The 19,344-nt window shown below is 31.5% G+C and overlaps 1 protein-coding gene and 1 long non-coding RNA gene across 5 annotated transcripts in view; one reads left to right on the top strand and one right to left on the bottom strand.

Annotated features, from left to right (window-relative positions):
- The first annotated feature begins 354 nt into the window (after nucleotides 1-354).
- The window catches only part of LOC143063978 (N-chimaerin-like), a 29,887-nt gene continuing 10,897 nt past the window's right edge, over nucleotides 355-19,344 (top strand). The window contains exons 1-10 of one of the 4 annotated variants that reach the window (XM_076236457.1): nucleotides 355-499; nucleotides 4,033-4,168; nucleotides 9,307-9,348; nucleotides 11,022-11,077; nucleotides 11,922-11,953; nucleotides 12,647-12,760; nucleotides 13,207-13,534; nucleotides 14,442-14,501; nucleotides 14,904-14,988; nucleotides 18,081-18,254. In XM_076236457.1, the coding sequence (XP_076092572.1) occupies nucleotides 4,093-4,168; nucleotides 9,307-9,348; nucleotides 11,022-11,077; nucleotides 11,922-11,953; nucleotides 12,647-12,760; nucleotides 13,207-13,534; nucleotides 14,442-14,501; nucleotides 14,904-14,988; nucleotides 18,081-18,254 (967 nt within the window). In that variant the 5' untranslated portion in view covers nucleotides 355-499; nucleotides 4,033-4,092. Of the gene's footprint in view, nucleotides 500-4,032; nucleotides 4,169-6,014; nucleotides 6,049-8,237; nucleotides 8,479-8,706; nucleotides 9,349-11,021; nucleotides 11,078-11,921; nucleotides 11,954-12,646; nucleotides 12,761-13,206; nucleotides 13,535-14,441; nucleotides 14,502-14,903; nucleotides 14,989-18,080; nucleotides 18,255-19,344 lie in introns of those variants that run through there. The other 3 variants (XM_076236458.1, XM_076236459.1, XM_076236456.1) reach the window with 3 other exon arrangements.
- LOC143063980 (uncharacterized) lies at nucleotides 1,293-7,915 on the bottom strand. The gene is made up of 3 exons (XR_012975150.1): nucleotides 7,753-7,915; nucleotides 6,478-6,547; nucleotides 1,293-1,465 (listed from the first exon to the last, which is right to left on the bottom strand). It is a non-coding gene; the product is annotated as an uncharacterized LOC143063980 (long non-coding RNA).

Consider the following 19,344-nt stretch of genomic DNA (forward strand, 5'->3'; position numbering starts at 1 on the left):
CGGCCCTGCTTGGGTATATGTATCAAACAAAAATTTAGCTAAGAGGCAGCAAGGCTTCGTTCTCAACTATCTTTTTGTTCTGTTTTAAGTGTATCTCTCCTGTTTTATTTTTTCTAAAAATTGTACCACCTGTAATCAAAAAACATAATGCCGGCTGTCCGAAATAGTGTTTCATAACCGAGTGTTATAAATAGGTACGTATTCTTTATGTGTCTTTTTTTTAATGTCTTTTGTAGAATTTTCATTAAAAATCTTTTAAGATTGGATAAGAAATTCTTACTCTTATGCTGCAGATTGAATCATTTTAAATTTCCCGCCACATTATCGCCCTTGTTTTAGCTCTTCATTGCTAGCTACAGACAATAATGCATATTGAGAAGAATGACTAATTTATTATCGTAGATCTTTTGTTATTTTTAGAACAATTTTCTGGTAACATATGCATAATTTAAGAAAGGGAACATATGATACATTGCTGTGAAATCTAGGATTGTTCAAAGTAAGTCTTTTGGGCTTGAAAACCCGATTTTCGATTTACATTTGCTTTGCTTGAAGTTGCATTTTCGATACTACAGTATATGCATGTTTGATGCTGGAACAAATGTTACTATGATTCATATCATGACTTTAACGATGAATAATTTACTTAACTTCCATATACTATATTGTCTATTGAAATATTTCTGTTTTTATCCTCCAAATAATTGCAATCTTTTCTAGAACAGGTCAAAAACTGTTAATTACCAAATTATTAGTCCTATTTCGCTTCAAAAATGGTAATAGGTATGTGATCCATTTGTATCTGGGAACAGTAATGTCAATATATACATGTATGTACCTGGAGTACAGATATATTCAAGCTGTCTTTTCAATATATATCAATTAGATGTTAACTGCCAGAAAAGTCATCTCAACAAAAATAAATGCAACAAAATAATTGCTAGTCCAAATAATTATGACGTCTTGGAAGGCTATTTAAAATTTTTGCTTTAAAGCTTTCCTGCAGGCGTCAAAGAAAAATAATATAATAGCCCTTTAGACTGGACTTAAGGGAGCTACCATTTGAGTTTTATAGGGGGGCTAGGATGAAATTTGAAAAAAATAGGCAGGACAGGAGTTTTGAGTAAAAAAAAAGGCAGGAGGAGACACTTTGCCAAAAAAAAAGGCAGGATGACAATTTAGGTAAAAAAAGTCGGGATAAACTAATAAAAAAAAGGCAGGACCGAATAGAGTGAAAAATAAAAAGGCAGGACAGAGATTACAACTAAAAAAAAATGCAGGACAAAATTTTATTTTTTGGACGATCAATCCATTTAAGTGGGGACATGTTGGAATCCCCCTTTACTTTTGAAAATGGCTGGATCCGCCGGCCCTGCTGAACATGCAGAACATAACATTATGATACATGAAGAGGAAGCTCTTAGAATAAAGCAACAGATCCAGTTAACTACCACTGAACATCTTCCTGAAAAATAAAAAAAATATAAAAAAATGGTGAAAACTATTATTATAACCTTTCCTGTTTTACTTTTCCTAAGAGTTGCAAAATCTTTACAAAAAGCTAAGGGTACATGTTTTGAAAGAAAAAAAATGCCCTAAAATGAAATTCATATTCTATCCTATTATTTGAGTGCATGTCCCTCCAATTGCATTTTGTTAAAGCTAACAAAAAACAAAGTACTCCACTTTGATATAGATATATATGGCTACCACTAGAAGTACAATGTAAGTGCAAAATGTAATTCAGACTTTCAAGTTATGCTTTTTGATTTAGACTTTTAGAGAAAGTATAATAGTTTATTCATAATTCTTTAGTCACATGTATGTAGGTTAAGTTTTACAGTTGGTAATAAATACAGCTTATACATGGTGACCTACATTATATAACTCAATGTCTTGTTATTTTGATTGCTTTTAAAATTGTTTCAAGGTCAACAAATTATCATTGTACTAATAACACGACAACCTAGAAAATAAGTGTATTCTTTTATTTGAAAACAAATCATAATATTTTAAAATGTGACATATATATATAATTGCTGAAAAAATAGTTAATTAGTGTAAGCAGAAGTTATTTATATATTGCAAAGTTTTTTTGATTTTCATTTCGTGTGTAAGAGAAATGTGTTGTCTATGTTTTCTTATGACCCTTTTTGAATATAAACATGGGATATAACTAGGCCAGTCAGAATTTGATTCACAGTCAGACTGAGGAGAGGTTGATTCAAAGATTTGCTATAGCCTAGTTTTAATGGTAGTGTTCACAATAACAATGACAGAATGCAGGAAATTTGCACTTATTTTGAAATCTGTTTTGAAGTGGATCCTACTTAATAACTTTGTATAAGTGAGGTTCATTTAATTGTCACGAAAGTCTGATCATTTATATGATTGTGAGATGCATATATACATTGTATTTGAAGGCAACGTCCTGTGCTTGCTATTCAATGAGAATAAAAACTGTATAGAACTTTGGAAAATTTTAGAGATGCTATGCAGTAAATATTGGCATTTGTTAGCTAAAAACATTTGAAGGCTGAAGGCAAAATACATTTTTTCCTGTGCTTGCTATTCAATGAGGGTAAAAACTGTATTTGCTATGCGTAAATATTTCAGTGGCATTTGTTAGCTAAAAATATTTGAAGGGGCCTGACATTTGTTAACATGCACTTGTCTGGAATGCTCCGAGACAATTCACATCTGTTCTTGATAAATTAAAAGAAAGATTTATGTGCTTTATCAAGATTAATGAATAATACATTCTGATAGATATGTACAGTTTTTAGACAAAATACATTGTTGATAAAGTTTTATCAGTTGTAGAGATAATTCTATTGCAAAACAATTCTAAAATTGGCTCCAGTTCATGCTGATAGTGATGATAGGTAGATAGTTAAAAGATAATGCGTAAACATGTTGCCACTTAATTTGTGGTTAATTACCAGCTACTAAAATGGCTTTTTATCTAGAAGATCAAGTAAAATTAATTGTAACTAAAATTAAAAAAAATTAACACCCTGTATAGGAACAAATGTATAAATTAATTCTGTGGTATGTACCGGTATATGTAATTGAAAAAAAAATTAATGGGAAAGATGTACAGAGTATTTTTAGATTTATTAAGTGTGTGTTATTTCAGATTGGTGGAATTAATCATATTTATTTTCCATTGCTTTTAAAAACTTGAAATTGAATTGCAAAATAATGTTTTGTATTTCATAGAATGAATGGCTCCATCACTATAAATATGAAGGACATCTCTTTAAATATTTAGGATATGTAATTCAATAACACTCTCAGAATATCTAGAGTCTAAACTGTCAAAAATAACTTATGGTATAAATGAAAACAAATGTCTTTTAAATCTGTCACTATGTAGAAAGGGGGATAACTCAAAATTTGTGTGTTCATATCTTGCATGTCATTATTATTAATTGATCCTCTTTGTGTTAATTGTGTTGAATAACATTTAAAATGGATGCCTTTCCCCTCGTTATCTTGTTTTATGTTAACAATCAGCAGCTTTTATTTTTCTTGTGGAACTAATAACTTCAGATTATAATTCAATTACAAATTTGTTCACTTTGATGGAATTTAGTTGACTTTCATCATGTTGCAAAAATCTGTGATATTAATTACTCCCATAACTCATAGATTATTAACATTTTCTCACATTTGTTTGAACATGATACATGTATATCCATTTACTCAAATTTTACCGAAACAAAGTTTTCAAATGAAATAAGGCTATTAATTAACATGGGTATTTCAAGAGTTAGGTGTCCAATATCAGAGGTACATCATCAGTTCCATCTTGATATTTAATGAATGTAAAATACCAATACAAATATTTCAGTTACTTTGAAATAAACATGTACCAATGAAGCGATGTTTTCAATAATAGACAGCAATAGGCAAAATCAGCTGCAAACAGCATATATCTTTCAGTCGTGAATTATCAAAAATGTTCATTCAAGAAAAAAATAGATAGTTACAAATACTGGGTAAAAATTTGTACAAATTTGATTACAGATTATAGAAAACATGAGAGAACCAATGTTATAGGATGAGGATCACAGATCTGATGAAGACATGGACAGGAAGACTTCTAAATCATCTACAAAGTCACAACAGTCCCGATATTATAACATGACCTATCAGAGTAACTGTAAGTGTAACCAGCAAAGTCCTATCTGAGTAACTGTAAGTCTAATCCACAGGGTCACAACAGTCCCATTATTATAACATGACCTATCAGAGTAACTGTAAGTCTAATCAACAGGGTCACAACAGTCCCATTATTATAACATGACCTATCAGAGTAACTGTAAGTCTAATCCACAGGGTCACAACAGTCCCATTATTATAACATGACCTATCAGAGTAACTGTAAGTCTAATCCACAGGGTCACAACAGTCCCATTATTATAACATGACCTACCAGAGTAACGGTAAGTCTAATCCACAGGGTCACAACAGTCCCATTATAATAACATGACCTACCAGAGTAACGGTAAGTCTAATCCACAGGGTCACAACAGTCCCATTATTATAACATGACCTATCAGAGTAACTGTAAGTGTAATCCACAGGGTCATAACAGTCCCGATATTATAACATGCTCTATCAGAGTAACTGTAAGTCTAATTGGCAGGGTCACAACAGTCCAGATATTATAACATGACCTATCAGAGTAACTGTAAGTCTTATCCACAGGGTCACAACAGTCCCATTATTATAACATGACCTATCAGAGTAACTGTAAGTGTAATCCACAGGGTCACAACAGTCTCGATATTATAACATGCCCTATCAGAGTAACTGTAAGTCTAATACACTGCAGGGTCACAACAGTCTCGATATTATAACATGCCCTATCAGAGTAACTATAAGTCTAGTACACAGGGTCACAACAATCCAAATATTATAACATTACCTACCAGAGTAACGGTAAGTTTAATCCACAGCGTCACAACAGTCCCAATATTATAACATGACCTATCAGAGTAACTGTAGGTCTGATCCACAGAGTCACAACAGTCCTGATATTATAACATGACCTATCAGAGTAACTAAGTCTAATTCACAGGGTCACAACAGTCCAGATATTATAACATGACCTATCAGAGTAACTGTAAGTCTAATCCATAGGGTCACAACCGTCCAGATATTATAACATGACCTATCAGAGTAACTAAGTCTTATTCACGGGGTCACAACAGTCTCAATATTATAACATGACCTATTAGAGTAACTAAGTCTAATTTACAGGGTCACAACAGTTCAGATATTATAACTTGACCTATCAGAGTAACTGTAAGTCTAACCCATAGGGTCACAACAGTCCAGATATTATAACATGACCTATCAGAGTTACTAAGTCTAATCCATAGGGTCACAACAGTCCAGATATTATAACATGACCTATCAGAGTTACTAAGTCTAATCCACAGGGTCACAACAGTCCAGATATTATAACATGACCTATCAGCGTAACTGTAAGTCTAATCCACAGGGTCACAACAGTCTCGATATTATAACATGACCTATCAGCGTAACTGTAAGTCTAATCCACAGGGTCACAACAGTCTCGATATTATAACATGACCTATCAGAGTAACTAAGTCTAATCCACAGGGTCACAACAGTCTCGATATTATAACATGACCTATCAGAGTAACTGTAAGTCTAATCCACAGGGTCACAACAGTCCCATTATTATAACATGACCTATCAGAGTTACTAAGTCTAATCCACAGGGTCACAACAGTCCAGATATTATAACATGACCTATCAGCGTAACTGTAAGTCTAATCCACAGGGTCACAACAGTCTCGATATTATAACATGACCTATCAGCGTAACTGTAAGTCTAATCCACAGGGTCACAACAGTCTCGATATTATAACATGACCTATCAGAGTAACTAAGTCTAATCCACAGGGTCACAACAGTCTCGATATTATAACATGACCTATCAGAGTAACTAAGTCTAATCCACAGGGTCACAACAGTCCTGATATTATAACATGACCTATCAGAGTAACTAGTACTGTAAGTCTAATCCACAGGCTAAAAACAGTCTACATTATAACCTATCAAAGTAACGTTTGTCTCATCCACAAGGTTGCAACAGTCTTGATATTTTTATGTGACATATCACAGTTGCTGTTGGTTCGTATATTATATATATTTTTTTAAAGATATAAAGGGGAGGGGGTTGCAAAATCTCAATTCAACAGACAAATAAAATCTCAATATCTCAAAACTTAATAGTAAAATAAATATTTGGCAACACTTACCTGATTTACCTCACAGTTAATGGAGAAATTTTTTTAATTAATTCAGCTGCAAATCTAGGGGGCCAGAGTGTCTGGGACCTAACTTTTGTTGGAAAAATTTGGTTGATTATATAGGGATTAACTGATGTTTTCCAAGTGCCCTTCCCCTTTTTTTCTAGATCCGCCACTAATTTACCAGAGTAACTGTAAGTCTTATCCACAAAGTCATACTCAATTTTATTAAATGATCCACCATTGCTGTATTACTGTAAGTGAAATAGTAAACAAAGTTGAATGAGATTGTATTGAGTTACCTAACATTTCAATGAATTGAATTATCTCCCTTTCACCATGGAAAAACTTAAAACTTATCTTTATTAACTATTCAATTGTATAACACGACCATCTAAAGTGATTTCAATGTGTTGTTGAATGAACTTTCATTCCATATTTTCATTTCTATGAAAGAAAATCTGCAATAAGCTTTTTTAAAAGCCTTCAGAAGAAAGCTAATTTCTATTTGAAGCATTTCAAGAATTATTTTTTTGTTACAAATGTTCTACATGTATAATTTCAAACTAAAACTTGTGTTTAAAGTATGGGACAACATCAAAAGTTCAATGTAGGATAAAAAACTTAATTCACATAGTTTTTTCACTGACCCCCACACCCCCCCTCTTAACTTAATTTGGGAAATATTGATTTACCAATAGGGATATATGTAAAAATCGATTTTAGATATACAAAACTTGCAGAATTTTGACCCCCCACCCCCAAACTATTTGATTTAAGTTTTTTTATCCTACATCGATCTTTTGATGTCGTCCCTATATATGTTAAATTAAATGATACAGTGTTTAAATAATTACATGAAAAAAAAACATGTATTGGCTATGCAGTTAATCAAAGAGCAGAAACAAGTAAAGAGCTGTGCAATGTCATTACAGGCCGGCCTTTTTACAAAATGCAATTATTTTTAGGACATTGCTATTATATCTATATAATCTTTCAATAGCATAAGAAATGCTAAAGTTTTATATGACATACATGTCTTATTCAGTAACTCTGCAATATTGAATGATCTATTAATTATCAGAAATATATTAGATGGTATCGGATTATTCAATTCATGTTAAAAGGGAAAGGAATTGAATGGGCTTTGCTTTATTTAAATTTATGTTGATCGTGATGTTTGAACAAAAAAATACATTAGATTGAATTTCATACTGTTATAAAGAAGGAAAAGGTTTGCTCTCTTTAAAACTATTTAATTCACCTTGAAAAAATATAAAACTTTGACTGAATTACAGAAAGTGACCTTTTGAGAAATTTAAATGGTTCAGGGTATGACAAAAGTATGAATTGGACATAGAAAGGCATTTAAAATCAAGAAAGTTTTACCATGTGCTTTTTGTCCTATAAACCAACTTTGACCAGGATAAAATGTACAGGTATAAAGTAAACAAATTACCTGTCCGTTTTGTTTAGTGTCAATATCAATATATCAGGTGAGCAGAAATGATATTCAGTAATAAAAGTAATCCACAACTTCCCTGTTTTGTACAAAACAAACAAATACATCCATTGTTTCTATCCGTTAAGGACCAGTTTGTACTTAACTCAAGGAAGTTAACAACATGGGAGGCCAGTTATGGGAAAATTCTAACATACATGTATGAAAGGAAAATTTTAAGAAAAAAATGATAGTTTAATATTCTCATGATTTTTAAGGACAATGATTTTCCTGTTTTATCAGTTCTGATTTTTGGGTTTGAAAATGAAAACAAAGGATTTGATTAGTAATTAGTACTAAATATAGACATATTCCTCCACTTGTAAACATGGAATGAATCATCATCACCATTAATCTGTTAATAAAGATAATATATAACATATAACATCTGATGAACATGTCTTGTTAAATGCCTCTAAGCTTTTGATATTTACTCTATTACCTGAGGGTCATTTGACATACAATGATTGAACATTACTTAAAACTTCTATACTAAACTCACTATTCTGTTATTAAAATCACCACATATGAAATAATTGATACAATTAAAGGATGTAACAATGATCTGATTAATTGTTCCGTTAACTTGACCTGGTTGTAGATGTATTTCAGGATTATTGTGTGTTAGAATGAGGAATAAATAAGGCATTTTTTGTGTAAATTCTTCAACAGTATTATAAATGGGTAAAGTATGTGCATAATAGGAATTTAAAGGGTTATATTTATACCTGGATGGAGACCTTTTGTGTTCTATTTTTCTTTTTTACATTAACAAATACATAGTAAAGGAAGTGAATGTACACAAAGCCTTTAAGACTATTTCTAAATTCAATAAACGTTCTTAAAAGTAAATGATTTTAAGTTAAAATTCAAGTCATAAGGAAATAGATATTTTACCTGTTGTGATCCATGTGAATTTTGTCTGTACATGGACCGGATAGGGTTTTTGTTGTTGATAGTTTATTTCTGCCTGTATAGGATGTGATTGTGGTCACATTTTATGCGTAGACAAATATTTATTTAGCGATAACTGTGTGCATACATATAGAGATAAAATTAAAACTTTATTTTTTTAAGTTTGAGGATTATTCATACTTGTGGTTTTTGAGTGTCGTTTAAGATCTAGATTATAAAAGTTGATATATCTATTGTAAACCAGGAAGTGGATGGGATGACAGTATCATATGATTAAAAAACAAAGATGCACTGGGTTCATTGATAACGAAATATTTGGATTTAAATTGTTTAAGGTGTACTTTGTTGTTGAAAGAAGAACTAACAAGTAACATTAAATTTAATACTAGGTTTTATGTTTGTACAACGTTCTTCAAACAAACAAAAAATATGATCTTTGCATTTGTCTCTACAAGTTATCAATGGATTTAATTTAGTGTACGGAAAAAAGGATAGAACTGAAGACATAAACAATGTTTCGTATTGTTGACGATTCTCCTCCTACAGAGGGAGTAACTCTTAGGGAAACTAAACATGATTATTTTACTGTTCTTGCAGATGGTGGAGAAAGTCAACCCTTACCTACTTGGAAAACATATTGTAAGTACTTTTAAAGGGTTTAATAAACAATGGGATATGGGCTTTGGTCATTGTTGAAGGCCGTACGGTGACCTATTATTGTTAATTTCTGTGTCATTTTGTCTATTGTGGACAGTTGTTTTATTTGCAATCATACCAAATCTTCTTATTTATATAGACTATGTTTTATCTAACCTCTATTTACTGTAAATTCAGATATTGTTGCTTGCATTTATCATTTCGATTTTATCATTTTAGACTGAATGCGATTTTAATTTTTAGCAATATTCAGAAAAATCCTGTTTGATTCATATCAAAAAATTCAAAATGTTAGTTTTATTAATTGCTATGTTAACCCTGTTGCATTTTTCGCAATAATACAAACACTGTTGCATTTTTCGCAACAATAAAAACATCGCAATAATTTCTGAATTTACATTAGCTAGTTAGTTCAGCTGTTTCACGTCCTACAAAGCAACTTAATTCTGTCAGTTGGAAGGATCTAACTTATACATGTCTCAAATAGAACATAAATGTACAATTTCCAGTTTTTTCGAAGGTTAAAATAAGAATCATAAAACAACTATTGACCATTGACTTAAGGATAAGGATGTAAACAATTACAGGTCACTGTACGGCCTTCGACAATATGCAATACCAATACTGAAAGTAAGCTGAAAAGGCAACAGGATACAAGTTTCAAAAGAAAACCAATGACCTGTTTTATTTTATAACTATTAATGCAATTATGAGAATGCAGACAGCGATTAATGACGACCACTCAACTACATATTTATTTTGTTTGAAGGATCATCGAAAACATTTTTATGCTTTAAATTGAAAATACTCAAATGAAAGTGAAACACAACAATTATACTCAAGTAACTTTTCTGCATTTACCTTGAAAGTTGCACACATGGAACATTAGGTTTTTTAAGCAAATGATTACATTTAAAATTATACAATTCATAAAGATAAAACGTTTAATCTGAATCGTCTAAGGTCCAGCTGACCTTAAGAAAGGGGAATGGGTTGCAGCATTTTAAGTTTTTCAATGACTACACTCATTTCTTATAAAAATTGATTATGCAGCAGACTTCAACTTTAACGGAAATTTAGCGGGAACATTTTATCTGAGATCTTTAACTATATCTTAAAATACATTTAGATTTTAAGTGTCAACTGTTGACAAATAATTCAGTTGTTATGTCTGTATATTAACATACATGAAAAGGAAATTGTGAAATTGTGATGTTATAACTAAAGATATGTGTTTGATCTCTGTAAAAGTAATGTTATATCAAATCTTAATACAATGTACATAATATAAATGTACTGGTAGCTGCAGTATTGTCAAATATTAGAAACAATAACCAACAAAGCATTTAAAATACTGTAAGTTAACTTATTTTCACAGATACTTTATTTCATGTTTAGGCCACACTTAAAAATATTTTGGTTTGCACAAACCCTATCCAAAAGTAAAGACAATGGGTATACAATACAGGTAGACATTTTCTTTCCCTTTTTTTGGCAAAGAGAAACTGAAGTGCCAGATGTTTTGTTTGGTACTTTGCCTTTTTCGCACTCTTACTTTACTTTGCCGCAATTAAATGTTACAAAACTTAAACACAATGCTTACTGTATCTCCACCAAACACAAATTGAGTTGTTTTATTTAATTGTTTATTTCAGTATACACACTACAGCTTCAAGCTCCTAAACCAAAGGTTATACCATGCCAAAGGGAGGTAAGTAGTACCGATTTATGTTACAAATATGTCTATCTCTTCAATAATTGTTAAAAAATACAAAGTAAAGTATGTAAAGTAGAAAGATAGATTTCTTTATGGGCTAATGATGTAGTTTTTGTGTAACCAGTGATTTCAACGAAAAAACACAATGTTTGATTAATATCTTTATTAAAACATGCCCTTTTCTATTATCATATCACGCGTTAAATGCCCTTTTTCAGGATTGGCACCCTGCCCTTTTGAAATCCTAGCTGGAACACTGTTGGGATGCCAAATATCCAAACTTTATAGGAACTATTTATAAAGGTTCTTGATAGTCTGCTGATTGAGTGGCATACTCAGTGGCTATCCAATTAGAAATTACATTTTAACATTTTTTGCATTTTTTGCCAATTAACTACATAGCTAATCTTAATCATATTTATGAAGTATAATATATGAAAAAAAAAGTTATGAGATTGCAAAGACCATTGAATCCAATAATCAAAACTCATAAGTCAAAGCAAGACTAAATTATTAAAAAAAAATAATGACTAACAGAAAAATCATTGCACAAAAAAGACAAAGAAAAACAACAGTTAACAAAACATTACTTTAAAAACACTAGACTGAACAACATTAACCCTTAGCAAAAACCAAGGGCGATTCCAGGTGCATAGGAAGGTAAAATTTATCCTGCTCCACATGTGGCATCCATTATGTTGCCAATGATTAGTTCAATTTTGATGTAAATTATAATTTTGGAAAAATCACTGTTTAGGAAATGGGATAGGAGAATGGCTTTGAGAATTGATGCATATCTGTGATTATATCCATTAAATAGTTATTTTGACTATTACAGGTACCTAACAAGCCACCATTTTACCAAAAAGAGTAAGTATGGATTGTAACCACACAACATTTATACACATAGTATTGGAAATATCTATTTACCAGTACTGCTTTTGTGAGAAAAATTGGTTATTTTCCATAATCGTTTTCAACAATAGGCCAGTTCCAGGATACAGCAGCTAGTTGAGCCTGTCATGGGACTTCCATTACCGCGTGACTAAAATGTAGGCAGCATCACTTCCAACCTATGTTGAGCAAACAGAAGAAAAGTTTAATCTTAATACTGCACAAAATATTTGGAAAATTACAATCCTATAAGCTGGTTACCCACCCTTTAGTGGTACAGGAATTAAGAAAATGTAGTTAGGAAACATTAATTATTTCTATTCTACTCTGCAGAATGACAATTCAGAAAGTGCTGGAAACTTTGATAGAGTAGGGATACAGGTGTGCCTTCCATCTGGTATATGACGTCATAAAGGCGTGCAAAATTGACGATATTTTCCAATGAATGACATGATATGAGAAATGGCCAATTCAGCAATTGGAAAATAATTCATTTTATTATGTTGAACCTATAAACTTCAACCATTAAAAATGTTGCACCCACAACCATAGCAATTCCATGTAATTACCATTTACAAATTGAATTTACAGTATATAATAGAATTAAAAATCATACTCATGTAATTAAAATTTTTCTTAATCAAATTTTAACCTTTTGTTATTATGTAGATACCATGGTAACATAAGTCGAGAAGAGGCTGACCGTCTGCTGTGTCAGGGTGATGGTTCATATCTAGTCAGGAAAAGTGAACGAGCGCACGATGCATATACATTAGCTATTAGGTAATATTATATCCATATCTATACATCAAAGAAAAAAAGGAGGCTTTGTTGAGATCACCAACTAATTAATTATCTTCAAGGGAGTAATATGACAAAAGTTTTGAATCAATGAACTCTGAACATACCTTCTTCTAGGAATCTAGTTTCATTGTTTGTTTTGAAATTCATTTGTTTATGGGTTTAAATTCATGGTTGCAGAAGTCAAGTCACTGCAAAATGTAGTTTTATTGCATATCTAACCTGTGATTTTGATAAATTAGGAAATAACTGAAAATTGGTACCAAATGATAAATCGTTCTTTCATAGTATTGAGATATAAGTCAGAATTCAATGCACAAGTACCAATACAGCATATCACAAAGATAAAATATGAAAACTTACAACAAATTTGGACTATAGTTAACTTACATCAACATATTATAAAAAATGTTATTTTTTTATTGTAGTTTTGAAGGACAGACCAAAAACTTTAAATTATTTAATGATGGGCAGCATTATGTCGGAGAAAAACGTTTTGATACAGTACACGATTTAGTAGCTGATGGACTTATTCACTTTTATGTGGAAGCGAAAGCTTCAGACTATATATCAAAACTCTCTAATGAATCAAATTATGCTGAGTCCCCATATCTGGCATACACTGCCAAGAAAAAACGACTACACCTCTCAGACAAAAATCGCAAAACTGTAGTTCGACATCCAGGCGACCAGGCTGATGGGGAAAAAAGAATATCAAATGGATCTGCAACAAATGGTGCCGTGGTTGATGATGATGTAAGTGTATATGTACCCGGTATATATGAATTGTTGTCTTGAATTCCGTTTTTCCTCTTTTCATTTTCAAACTTATTTTATACATACATATTCTTTCTTCAGGCCTACTATGCTGATTGTTGACAGTCATGGAAAATATAAGAGTTTGTACGACAAAACAGCAACAGTTAACAAATTTCCATACCTAAGGGGATTGATAAATTAAGAAAATATAATCAAATCTAATCTATAATCTTGACTCTAACAGAAATTTTGATATTTCAACCCTACATGAGTTTTAAATATGTTATGGCCACAGACATGATATATCGGGTGGATGTTAGTGTGATCATATTCATGTGTGTAGATCAGAAACTAGTTTGGGGCTCAGCTACCAGCTCTTATAAAACGATTTTTTATGGACGCTATATATACCCCATCTGTAAGTCACTCAAAAAGATATCTGCAAAGTCAGCAGCCATCTGAAAATAATATTTGTAATGCAGTAGGGCAGAACTAAAAATCTGTGATATAAAGTTTGTTTTGTTTAAAAGAGTTCTGATAGTTTGGCTCTCATAATCCTGTCATGATTTACTGTTAAATTGCAAAATGGACATAAACTAATTCTGGTATGAACCACTGTAATAGACAAGAATTTGAGATATAGTTTTAATAATATTTGACATGCTGAAAGCTGATATAAAACAAGTATAAATAAAAAAGAAGACATGGTATGATTGCCAATGAGACAACTCTCCAGAAAAGACCAAATGACACAGAAATTAACAACTATAGGTCACAGTATGGTTTTCAACAATGAGCAAAGCCCATATAGCATAGTCAGCTATAAATGGTCCTGAAATGGCAAGGTAAAACAATTCAAACAAGAAAACTAACGGCTTAATTATGTGTTAACCTCATTTTGTAGCTAGACACAGAAGAACTGGATGCAAATGTCCATGAGTATGAAAAGCCTCATGTGTTTAAGGTATGTTTTAAGACATCTACAAATTATTTCAAAGAAGGAAGTTGAGATAATAAAAAGATGTAAAAATGGTGACAAGCGACTTGAAATTAAAGATACAGATACAAAAAAGATAAAAAAAAAAAAAAGTACTTAATTTTGAAACCACTCTTTAGTTTACAGATTTTATATGTTAGCAATTGTTGTCTTATATTTCAGTAAGTATAGATTAATTATTTCAATTCATGACAAAACATCACAAAATTTATTATGCCTTTTCTTGTGGTGGTGCTAGAAGACAAGAACTGTTATCATTTTTTTCCATGTAATCATAAAAGTATAATACTGATTGTATAATTACACAAAGGCCATTACTTTGCTGCATTGGTCACATATATGATATAAAAAGAAAGATTTATGTTTTAGACAACTAACTTTATTGGATTGAACTGGTGTGATTATTGTGCCAACTTCATGTGGGGATTGATAGCACAAGGTGTTAAATGCCAAGGTAAGCATGGTAGATGTGATATGATTCTTTTTTTTTTATTTAAATATTTTTTATCTATGATAAGAACTCCAAGGGTGACTGGGGTATAGAAATATGGTCACTTGGTCTTCTCCCGACCGGCAGTAAAACGCTTGCTGAAGTGGGGCATCCGTTTGGCTGTGCGGGATGTATCAAGTTCGCAGTCGCGTCCGGTCAGAAGGGGGATGTTAAATCTGATGCCTCGTGTTAAGAGTGCCAGGCTCTTTGCACGTTAAGAACCCTTGCAACAACTCTTTGAGGGGTCCTTAGGTGGCCTGTTGCAAGGCAAAATTTCTGTCCCTATCCAATATACCCTCATTTTCCAGTGGCAGTCCAAATTTCCCCGACCATAATCCTAGATGGCCTCTATTACAACAACCTACCTATTGTATTTATTGTGAACTTGTTCTTGTCCTGAATATGCATGAAATATTTGCCACTGGATGTTAAATAACCAACAATCAATCAATCAATTTATGATAAAACTAAACTTTATGAGATATTATTTCATCAAGTATATATGGCAATATTATCCCTGATAAATAAGACTAATATTCTATGGCAATACACTTATCAACCTACAAGTCATATTTCAGTGATTTATATTTGAGTTTGAAATTTATAATATTAAATATTCAGAAAACACATATCTCTTCATATTACATGATAACAAAGAATAATATAGATGAATCACACATTTGTTACTGGGAAAGAAAGAAAATGAATTAGATTTTATGTTATCTTTTTAGTAAGTGCACATTCAAATTCAAACCTAAATAATATTGCTTAGCATTCATACTTCACATAACAACTCTGCAATCAACAAGTTTTATAATTGTGTATTTATTTTGTCTTTTTCCCATATATTTGATAGTTTTCACTTTGAAACATAACAATTCAATATATTCTTTAATTTGCTTGAGAAAATAAAAAGCATTATGCAAAGCTGTTTTCATCAATGTTTAAACTACCAATACAGAAATAGGACAGGGTATATTTTATTTAATACTGGATTTTAGTGATAAAAGAACTAGGTGTTTTCTTTATCAATTTGTCCGAATAATCCAGGAAGTTTTAAGTTTAAGTATACATGGTTAAATCACTGTCATTGAAGTAGTTTATACAATTAAAGCTTTACATATATTTTAGAACACTTCCTCATTGTAGAACTTCACTAACAATACATTTTTTCACCAATAAAATTTTAAAAGAATTGATGTAATATTTTTTTTTTTTTTTATATATGAATATAATATTTAATGGTGGTCATGAGATGATAACATATTAAGTCAAATCATTTTTAGATACACTCTTTAAAGTGCCAAGGGAACAAGTTTTAGATTAACAGATCTACTTCTCAGGTGTATTACCACCATTGATTTCCCCTATTAGTCTTTTATAAAAAAATTGCAAAGTTTATCTTTGTTTTAAATAAAAAAATTCTTGTCATGAGTAAAGTTTAATCATGTCCAGTACTGTAGACAGAATTTCACATAACAATTTATTGCATATAAGAAAAAAACAATAACTGGGGGTTAATCAATAAAATTTTCACCCCTTTTTTTCCTGTGTACAAGCAAGGAGGTTATTAGCTGCGGAACCGCTAATAGTCAAAAAATAACATAAGGACCTAAGAGCTACGATTCCGCAGCTAGGAGGTTATATGAAAAGATATCTGGATATATAATTATTGACATGTTAAAAAGATTTTTTGGGATATTTTTTATTAAGTAATTAAAAATTAAAATTTCATATTCAATTTGAAAGTAAACTTATTACCAATAGAATGAAACAAATATCTGTCTCATGCCGTCAATGTTAATATCAACAGAAAGTCACTTTTACGTTGTTCCCCGATAAATTTCTCTATGTTTCAATTGCAAATATTCCTTCCGGTTGTTACTGTCACAGTAATTAAAGTACTTTGCATATTGGTATATTTTCTATGATTATTTCCTGCCAATTCTCATAAACAGAAATTGAAAAGTGAAGTGAAAATCTTTGTTTAAAGCAATGTAGTGTTGAATAAAAATCGCACACTAACTTTCCTTTAAACCCTCATAACTTTGTCATTTCTTTACATTTTTTCACTGTTGACAGACGACTGATTTTGAAATTGCACGTCAAATCTTTTTTCATATCATAAACACCTATACACTGTATTGTTACCAAAAATACACCTGAACTTTAATGACCCAGTCACTGATAACAATCACATGACATATGCGATTTATCTAATAACCCGAACTGTTTGCGGTAACAGCCCGGTACATCAGAGGGCGATGCCAAGTGGGTGATAAGACAGATAAACATGACGATTTTTTATAGTTTTATAATTTTTCTCTGATCGAACAGCTATCCTGGGGATGCTAATTTTGTATCAAGCAGAGTGTTCACTCTCCTTCTCATATAACCTCCTTGGTACAAGCTTTAGTAACCATGTAACCTCAAGTTTCCAAAATATTCTATAGAAACACCAAATATAAAAATAACGGTGGTTATAAACATCCAAGATATACGTTTATGACTCAGAAATGTTTTACTGCAACAATTTGTAGGATTAGTTTCCTGGAAATCTTTTAAGGCAATGAAATGTAGGATTAATTTCTTACAACTGTCAAATTCAAGGGAACATTTTTTTCCAACCTTATTTGTATGCAACTTGCTGTGACATACTGTGATTTGGTGATATTTAACCTCTCACTAGTATTCCATTACAATGAAAACACTTGTAGTATCAGAAGGCCATATCTGAAAGAGTAAGAATTTATCATTCAAGTTTTGGTTGGGTTTCAGTTTGTTCTATCTTGAGTTTTCTATGTAGTGCATTGTAGATTTCTTTGTCTTTTCAGCCTTTTTTGTTTGTTTGTATGTCCCATTGGTATCTTCTGCCACTTTCCCCCCCTTTAACGCAATATTAGGTCCGTTTTTGTCATCTAGCTCATAATCATGATAATATGTCTACATATTTATACATCAACTGGGTTTGAAATGTTTAAGGTTGATCATTCTTGATGAGAATTAAGCAGGAAATGCGCTTGGAATGCACAAAATTTAGTGTTATTTTATTTCAGATTGTGGTTTTAGTGCTCACAAAAAATGTTCAGAGAAAGTCCCAAATGATTGTATGCCAGATATTAAATTTGTAAAGAATCTTTATGGTGCTGATTTGACGACTGCTGTGAAGTTACGCAATACTCCCTTACCCATTGTTGTTACAAAATGTATTAAAGAAATAGAAAGTCGAGGTAAGTAATAATAAATTGCACAATTAAGTGAAATTTTATTATTTCATAGATGCAAGTCAATTTTCTTTCATAGTTTTTCTTAATCACAGTTGTTTAGATTTTTGTTGAGCCTTCGACTTTTGTCGAAAAAGCAAGACATATCGATCCTACATTCTGTTGTCATAGGCGGCGGCATCCACAAATATTCATTCTGTGGTTCAAGTTTTTGAAATTTTCTTAAAATGTCCTGGATTTCTACCAAACTTGGACTAAAGCTTGTTTATGATCAAAAGCTAGTTTCTAGAAGGAAATTTAGTAAAAATATATTTCCTGTTTTTCCGTATGTTACTTAATTATGTACATAGTTTTCTTCCAGTTATCATTACATACAATCTGCATTTAAAGTTCCTAAAACATTTATTAGCTTCATAAAATAGGTAAGACACTGGGTTCCTAGAACACTTACAAATTTTATATTTATAAATAAATTAATTGCATTCAGGGTTGAAAATACATGTTTTAGAAGTATAAAACGTAAGTGAAGAAAGTCTTCCCTAATTATATCTATATCCATTGCTCAGAAGTAGTATATACTGTCTGTCTGTCCTGTCCAATGAAATTTCCAATGCATTTTTCTCTGGAACTACAAATTAGAGGTTCCTGAAATTCAGTAGCATGCATTATATGAGTAAGTAACATATTTAACTGTATGTTGAGTGTTAAAATTCGTCACTTGTCAATTTTGTTATGTATACATTTAAATTGGTTCTCATCATCTTGATCAGTTTTGATGAACTAAACATTGACAGATTTGGTCTCTTGAAGAATAAATCCCTTTTTAGCTCACCTGGTCCTTAAGTAAACTTTTCTCATCACTTTGCGTCTGTCGTCGTCATCGTCCTTTGTTGTTAACTTTTACAAAAATCGTCTCCTCTGAAACTACTGAGCCAAATTAAACCAAACTTGGCCACAATCATCATTTGGGTATCTAGTTTAAAAAATGTGACCCGGCCAACCAACCAAGATGGCCACCATGACTAAAAATATAACATAGGGGTAAAATGCAGTTTTTGTCTTATAACTCAAAACCAAAGCATTTAGAGCAAATCTG

Source organism: Mytilus galloprovincialis, chromosome 2 (genome assembly GCF_965363235.1).
Source record: "Mytilus galloprovincialis chromosome 2, xbMytGall1.hap1.1, whole genome shotgun sequence".
Classification (NCBI taxonomy): domain Eukaryota; kingdom Metazoa; phylum Mollusca; class Bivalvia; order Mytilida; family Mytilidae; genus Mytilus; species Mytilus galloprovincialis.